At 40.0% G+C, this 8592-nt stretch overlaps 1 protein-coding gene across 1 annotated transcript in view; it reads right to left on the reverse strand.

The window, feature by feature from the left end:
- The window catches only part of TRAPPC9 (trafficking protein particle complex 9), a gene marked incomplete at both ends in the record, with an annotated part of 201795 nt that overhangs the window by 132952 nt on the left and 60251 nt on the right, over positions 1–8592 (reverse strand). Inside the window, one exon of the mRNA XM_010132754.1 lies at positions 5814–5966. Coding sequence (XP_010131056.1) covers positions 5814–5966 — 153 coding nt within the window. The remainder of the gene's footprint in view (positions 1–5813; positions 5967–8592) is intronic.

The following is an 8592-nucleotide window of genomic DNA, read 5'->3' on the forward strand; positions in this document are numbered from 1 at the left end:
GTGAAAGGGGGGGGGGGGGGAGATGTTTTCATCTTTTTGTCTTTGTTTCTCACCACCAGAATCTATTTTAATTGGCAAGAAATTATTTTTTTCCTGATCCAAGCCTGTCTTGCCTGTGACAGTATCCGGTAAGTGATCTCCCTGTCTTGATAGAGAGTCATGAGGTTTCTCATTGTAATTTTTCCCCCTGTCCTGTACAGATGGGGAGTGAGCAAACAACTGGGGGCGGGGGGGGCACGTTAGTCCCTCAGTCAGGGTTAACCACCACGCATTAGAAAATATAAAAATGTTAAGAGTTACTTCTTTCTTACATGAGTGTTTTAACTCATGTAGGAAATAATAAGAGATATGTCAAGAGTTTTTGGAGAGTACACAACTTGAGCATGAACTATGAAAATTAATTGCCCCTTCAGCCCATTTGTTTCTGTTGTTGATCCACTGTACGCTAGAAATTCCAAACCCAAAGGCTTCTTGGTAGGCAGCCTCTGCTGAGAACACTGTAATGGCTTTAGAGTACTTCCAGCATACGGAAAAAAGAAAAACCAACACGTAGCAGACTAAGCACTTCTCTGAGACTCCATCGCGTTTGAAGAGGGTGGTAATAATGATTAACAACAGCAAATGCAGTACAAGCAGAGATCCGTTCCCGAGGCTGAACTAACTAAACTGGGATTGGAAGTTAAATTTAGAACAGGGGTGAATACAATGAAAGGGAAGAAAAGAAGTGTGAAGAAATTCATAATCAAAGACTAGAGATAATTTATGCACACTCCATCAGATGCCAAAGTACAGTGCCTCAGCAAGGAAACCGCGTAACAGGATGGCACGTGCAATTAGCCTGTATGTGACAATAATGAATTTATTGCTATTTGCCTCACGTCTGTCTTACCTATTCACACTGTAGAGATTTGGGGCCTGAAATACCTCTTACTACAGGTTTGTATAGCGACTGGTACAACAGATACAGACTAAGGTCCTATGGCACTTACACACTGCCAAAAAACCCACCCTACATCCATCCAATTATAACACAAGGTTATTTATCTAGATGAAAAGGCAGTTCGAAGAGGACACCTTCTGTAAGCACTAAAGCTGGAACTGAAGAAGAACTTTAAGAAAATTTCTCAAAAAATTAAGAATATTTTTGAAGTAACACGGTGACCAATTTATGGAGGATGCAGAAGGGTTTGTAGTTAAAAAAAGGAAAATACCAACTTTTTTACTCACATTAACAGTGCAACCAAAATGAAAACGGACATCTTCAAAATGCAGAGACAAAAAAAAACTTCTTAGAAATGAAGTCACTTTGAAAAAAAAGATTCTGAATTCTGAATGATGAATAAAGGCAAACAAGTACAGTAAAATATAACAGATCATACTGAAACATCTCTGAGGAGTCCCATCATCATCCTTAAGTAACACAACTATCCTAATAGAGTCCTTTAGGCTACTAAGTTTTCCAGAAGACCTGTGAAGACTACATTTAAATCCAAACCCAGGTACCTTTCTAATGAAGAAATATTCTGGCTGTATGTGGAGGAACATTTTTTAGGTAGACAAAATCTAGCCATTTAAGCAGAAGAGCAACCAAGTGAGTGTGAACCACACCATGGTCTTGCATTGCCGACACTGAAAAATATTGAAGATCACCGCTTTTAGAAATATGCTATTATTTCTCCACAACCTTTTCTCCCCTAGAGAAGGGAAGGTGAGATTTAAGGCATGTATTTGCTTCTCTCTCAGTTCGTAATTAATTAGTTCCTTTGATGAGTTAATGAATTCAAATACTCTCTCACCTGTCTCCAGGTTCTCTGTGCACAGAATGAATGAACGCTAACATTTCACATAATGAAGTACTTACCGTACCTTAATTCATTAACTTTGCAAAACATTATCCTCATGTAACAGAAGCTTTTTTAGGAGTCTGCTTCCCGCTAGCAAGTTGTCATTTGTAAAGCAATCCAGGCGCAGCAGCTATTGTTCTTCTCCCATTTAGCATCAGGGAAACACTGAATTTCAGAAATTACTATATAGTGACTGGGAAGGAGAACTGGTTACGCTTATAACATGAGCATCCCGCTGACCGCTTTGATTTAACAGGTGACAGAAACCTCAACTGCTCAGGCTCCATAAGCCTGGCTATGCCAAGCAGAGAGAGTGCTTCCTCCTCCTGTCTCACCCAGCGTAACAACCTTAGACTGAAATTAAACACGCACACTGACTGTCCTGACCAGAGAGCTAAGAACATAGCAGAAGGAACCCTGAACCACCCAGACGAAGGACAGGTGATCCAGGACTTCATTAGCCTTCGCAGCAAACAGATCTTCGACAGGGAACTCCTGATTCTTGGTCAACTGCCTTCAAGACATAAGCCCGATTAACAAAGTGTCTCTAGAACGCCATCCCAGCTGCTCAAGCGTGTGCAAAGCGATTCATTCCAAACGCGATAGACCGAGGCAACGCAGAATGTGGTAAGAACCCTACTTCACGTGCTTTAATGGGAAGAACGTTCTTCTGCAGTGTTACCTGGCACGTCATTAGGCTGTATTTGCATGAATGCAATTCCCAGCTTGGAAGGTTGTACCACACAGACAGAACAGCACGTTCCTGACATCAGAGCTGGAACTTCACAAAACTTAATGACTAGGCAATAAAATGTCAAAAGAAATTCAGTATAAATAAATGGGAAAAAACAACCTTAAACTTCTGTGTGAAATACGAGGCGCTCGGCATATCCTAAGTGTTCAGGAGCAAGATCCTGGAGCTGTGGTTCACAGACTCATGAATCGATGAATTCCATCTTCAGCAATAGTCAAAAAAGCAAATGACAAGTTGTGCATTATTGTAAGTAATATAACACAAAATAAAGAGCATCATTAGGGCCCTACAGACATACACAGGTGACCTTTGCACAGCCTACCTCAAACAGAGAACTGAAAGGGGCCAGAAGGGACAACGAGGCTAATCAGGGACAACTCTGCCAGTTAGAAATGCCCAGTCTGTGAAAGAGACCACTGTGACAAGGACCTGAGGAGATGCGTACAATCATGCCTGTAGGTACCACGTTTAGAAGATGTTCTGTTGCCTGTTTCTTGCAATACAAGATTATCATAAGGACACCAGTAGGTACAAAGCTGCTAAAAGTAAGTTAGCTGTGATTCTTCCTGCCACAGCGTGTTGTGCAGTCCTCACAGGGAGGGTGATGAATTTTACACGTGAGAAACCCACTGAGGATGACTAAGAACGCCGAAAACCAGGGAAGCCATATCAAGCTCCGGGAGTTTCTAAGCTAACCACAGCTGGAGCCCAAAAGCCTAAAGGACAGTAACATGCACGTTCATGAGTTTCCCTATATTCTCCCTCAGGCACCTGCTCCAAGCCATTATCACAGCCTGGATACTTGACTAGACGGTCCTTGATCTGATCCTGTACAGCTGCTCACGTGGGTTTGCTTCCTTTAATCTAGAAAAACATCTGACTTTATTTCTTTACAAGACAACACACCATCAACACACAAGAATTAGATCAACAATTCTGATTGGTAACTTAGTTTACTTTCCAATTGGATAAGAGTATCATCAGAAACATCAGTAATTTATCCTTCTGTACTCCCTCCTGATTACAAACAGCGTAAAAGGAAACAATTTCAGCAGCAAATGAAAACAAATCAAAGTAACAGATGCCCTGCTAAGGGCATTACTTTTAAAAGACCAAAGTATTTTGATCACCATTGTAAATCTGTTCTTCAAAAGAAGGAGGTACCCTAGCTACCGCATGATTAAAAGTTGTGTTGTATTTGCCATTGATTTTTCTAGCTCTTTACTGTTCTTCACATCAGCATCTTACCTGCCCCTTTGGAAAGGACAGTACTAACATTAAACACAATTTAGCAAAATTACAGTAGCAAGTTAAAATGTCAATGTATTTAGCCTCTCTAATACTACTTTCAAAGAAAAGCACGTGGCACATGAAGATACTGAAGTTCTAAAGAGATACTAATGGATTCTACTCCTTTATCATCAATGAACGAGGAAAGTGTGGAGTTGCTTCCAAGCTTCTGTCACACAACCTTTCAAAGAAGTGTAGGCAGAAATAATAAGGTTAAAATGTTGATCCAAGATGTTGTCTGTATGTGGTCCCACGAAAGTTACACAGCTGAAAAAGAGAGGTCCAAATCTACTATCCCACAACTGCTCGATGTCAGTACCAGGAAGTATGTTACCTTCTACAGAATGTTTTGTCTGTGTGCTGCTTCATCTGAAAAACCGCTGGGCAACTGCAGCTTTAAAGCACTTCTAAAACTTTGTGGAGACAGGGCACATGTGCAAGGTACAGAAATGAACCAACAGAACCAGCACTGAACACAGCGACGCCTCACTTTGAAAATTCTGACTTTCACAATTATTTTTCAAGTTACACTGATTCCCTTGATCACGCTCTCTCATTCCCGTGTCTCTGATTTCTTTGCTGTTACTGTTAACCTTTCAAATAAAAGCGAAGTTTCCAAAGTTCTATTTACATTTTGAATCCACTAGCCTATACCCTTTCCATACAATGTCATAGATAATGAGTGGAATTACGATCTAATAAAAGCTCCTACAAAATAAGCAAGCAAGCAATAAGCCACTGGAATGTCCATGGAAAAGACAAGTCGTCTACCTGGCAGAAGCTCCCCCATCCCAAATTCTGTGAAATTTTTGTACAGCTTTGTGCTGTTTGGAATTCTGTTTCCTATCAAGGGCATTTCTCAGTTCCTTGCAGCCATGTTTTCACAGTAATGTCACAGTGTGGTCTTTTTCCACTAGTACCTTTCTCAAAATGTTTATTTTAAAACTTTGTGTAGCAACACTGTGGGCTTTGAGCAGTTAAATCCTGAAATATTTTTGTGATTTACATGTTTTACACCAGGGATGTTTAAAAAAACCCAAGTCTTTTAATCTTTAGTAATATAATTTCTGGTTAAATGAGTTTGCAAGATAATTCACAGAACTCAGTCCTATGAACCTGAATAAGATGTGCTTATAATTTGTTGCTTTTTTTCCTGTAGTGAAAATAATTTATTTTTTTAGTTACTCTGATAATGCATACTTCAACTGGACCCTGGGAAACAATCCAAATAATGATGATTTTTTTTTTCCTACAAGAATATCTTGTATTGTCACATTAATTCAATATGCGTAAGTTTAACAGGCACTTGAAAAAATACAGAGTATAGCAATTACTGCAGTGAGACCGTGTGTTTATTATAAAAAGGAAATCCTTATTACAACTATCTGGTACTTATAATTCCAGGTAATTCTAATACACACAAACAATGTTGGGTTTTTTTTATCATTCAACAGAAGCTATGAGTTTAAGCACATGAAGCGTTCTCTGCAGTACGGATATTAAGGGGATTATGCCCTCCGTTGCAATACGTCACTTCTGGCAAAACTGCAGTCAGCCACGATTAACAGTTCTACAGTCTTGGATAACTAAGCGACCAACTTAGCATTATCTCTCTTTAAAACCCACTGATGTTTGCAAACTACTTTTCTCTATCTTCATACGGATACAAAGAGACACATCGAACCCACTCTGTCGAAAAGAGGTAGCAGGGCAGGGTCTCACGACGGGAATTTAGTCCTTCATCCCCATAGCTGTCACAGAAATTCCATCCGCACAACCCGCTGAACAGTTGTCTTTGCTTTACAAGACAAATATGAAAACACACGGCACATCGCAGACCACATTTTAAAACAAATGGCAGAACTATTAGGTGTTTCTCAGAAGTACATGGAACCCTCCTATACAAGGAGGAATTAAAAACTCACCATCACTGAGATCTTGCAGAAGATTTTCTTGGCACGAGAAGTCCAGTTTCACTTTAATGTTTACAGTAAACGTTGCAATCTTTCCAGGTTTTAGAGGAAACTGAGACAGGGTATCTTCTAGCTTCCAGCTCAGAAAGTCCCCATACAGCTTCTCTGTATTAAAATAAGGAAAAAAATGCATGAGCATAATCACTGTGCTAAGGAAGTTTATGACCGTTGTACAGAGTATAACTGATCAGTCATTCTCTGTTCATACCCTAAAATATTCAGAGTTAAGACATTAAAAAGGAATCTAACACTAGAAACACGGTAGAGAGATCAACTGATACTGTCCTGGAAGCATGTAGCTCATAAAGCTCAAAATACGACTCTAAGTGAAGAACACCACTACCAGAAGAACCACAGTACAGCAGGCAGCACTAAATACACACTTGGAATGCTCGAGAACACAGCCTGAAGGGGACCTACAAGTTCATGCAGTTTTGAATCATACAGCCTCCAACTCAGGAAATAGCATCCGAATGCAAAAAACAATTCAAAGTATTACACCAGAATTAATCAGCTGCAACTCTGAAACACAATGCAGGAGGTTAGGAAGACTACTGGCTTTCATTCTATCAAAAAACAAAGTCCTTTCCAAAACTGAGAAGTATGAAGTACGCAAAACCCAGATACGAAGGATGCTGCCAGACAGGACTGATTCATGTTAGAAGATACTTGGATAAATCATTTATCACTGGTCCATACGGGATACGGCATCTCTAATTATTAGCTCCTTTGCCCTAAGTCTCAAGTGCCAGAAGGCAAAATGATAAAACCCCCAGTGTTACTGTTCATCAACACCTAAGATACTCCATGCCGTCACTCAGTAACATTAAAAGCTCCAGCTTGAAGCAAAGAGGAGCAGAGGGTTAAGTCCAACTCGAAAAGAAGGGTGAGGTTGTTATCTGTTATTTCAGCTTTAAAGTAGCCAAACCCCAGAGCCACCTTCAGCAGCAGTGATCTAACAAGTTATAGCGTATGAACTTCACACAAGAGAAAATACTGTTTTTTACAATGACAGAAAAGGTTGTTACACACTAGAACGGTACGACAACGCAGTGACTTCTTCCTGCGCTAATCTTCCTTCAGATGCTAAAATAGACACAGGAAGTATCTGCTAAATTCTTTTACACAACTAATGAATGATTTCCAGGGTGGAGGAATCAATCTCCCAGTTCTTCACTTCTGATCCATCGTCTGGGAGGGAGTTAATTTTCATTACAGCAGCCTCTGTGGTGCTGTGTTTTGGATTTTTGACTAAAACGGTGGGTTTGGCTGTTGCTGGGCAGTACTTGCACAGTATCAAACCCTCCTCTTTTCCCACTCTGCCCTGCCAGCAGCGGGCAAGACGCTGGAAGGTCCAGAACGACGACAGCTGAGCCAGACTGACAAAAGGGATATTCCATAGAATGTTGGTTTGTTTTGTTTTTTATTTCCTCTTTCCTCTGTTTATTAAACAGCCTTTATTTCTGCCTATGAGTTTTCTCACTTTTGCCCTTTTGATTCTCTTCCCCACCTCCCTGGGGTCGAGGGGAGTGATCAAACAGCTGGGTGGGGGCTTTGGCTCTGGCCAGGGTCAACCCACCACATCCATAAATTCACTAATATTTGCAAGACCATACAATGCTAACGCGGAGAAGCATATTAATATATAAACATGATGGTCTGATGGGGAGAATCCTAAAACTATAGTCATTAATTTATCGTAGCAACACATAATATCTCCAAACTACACCGAAGAATTCTACAGGCTCATTTAAACATCATTTGAGCACTGCTTTGCCTAACACCGGGACCACCGGAAATCACACAGCTCATCTTTACTTCATACCAGGCTACTGTACGTAAGAGCAAGTTGGTGTATCGGCGTTACAGAGCCTTTCCAAAACTACTGTCCAAAATCTGTGTGTGAGAACACAGGGTGGGAAGGCTGCCTCAACAACTACAATCTGGAATTAAGGATCTTTCAAAAACAGTCATTAGAATTCCAATCAAACCTTGTCAATTTGCACAGAAAGAGCTGCATCTAGGAACAGTGAAGAAAATTATTATTTCCCACTAACTTCTACCTAAACAGTAACTGCTTTGCCTGAGATGTTTTCCTCACAGACCATCAATTGTCTTGTGTCTTCCCACATCAAATCAATATTATATACTTTTTTATACGAACAAAGACAAGGTAAAAATAAAAAAATCCTCCTAATAATTGTTTCCCTGAACTGTAATGGTAATCCTCCTAATAATTGTTTCCTCCACCTCATCTAATGATTTAGCTGTCCATACTCTTGTTCAGATTTTCTTCTGTTTTCAAGGAAAGTAGCTCAGGAAGTCCAGCAATCTCTGTACCCTTTTCCTGATAAGTAAAAACATATGCTAAGGGATGTTATTCCTCAGTGTAAGCAAAGAATGACATATCCCAAGCACTTGAGAGTATCTTCAGTTTAATGAACAAATTGTTTCTGAAATGTATTTTCATTAAGTAGGAGGTTTATTTGGAGATAGGAGTGAAAAGACTTTCCAAGCGAGAACAGCTCTTGTAGATAGTCTAATTTAACCCCTCTAATTACAAGACAAGGTTGAAATGCTCAAGCTAGAAGTTAAGCTGTAGAGAAAAACCTAGTTTATTATTAAACTATAAACCAATGTCAGATGAATATATTTTCTTCACCTTGTTCAGTAACTGTTATGACAGTGAATTACCCTACGCCATGGAGCTTCAAACCTTCCAGCTCAGTGG

The sequence above is a fragment of the Buceros rhinoceros genome, unplaced genomic scaffold (genome assembly GCF_000710305.1).
Source record: "Buceros rhinoceros silvestris isolate BGI_N320 unplaced genomic scaffold, ASM71030v1 scaffold1443, whole genome shotgun sequence".
Lineage (NCBI taxonomy): Eukaryota > Metazoa > Chordata > Aves > Bucerotiformes > Bucerotidae > Buceros > Buceros rhinoceros.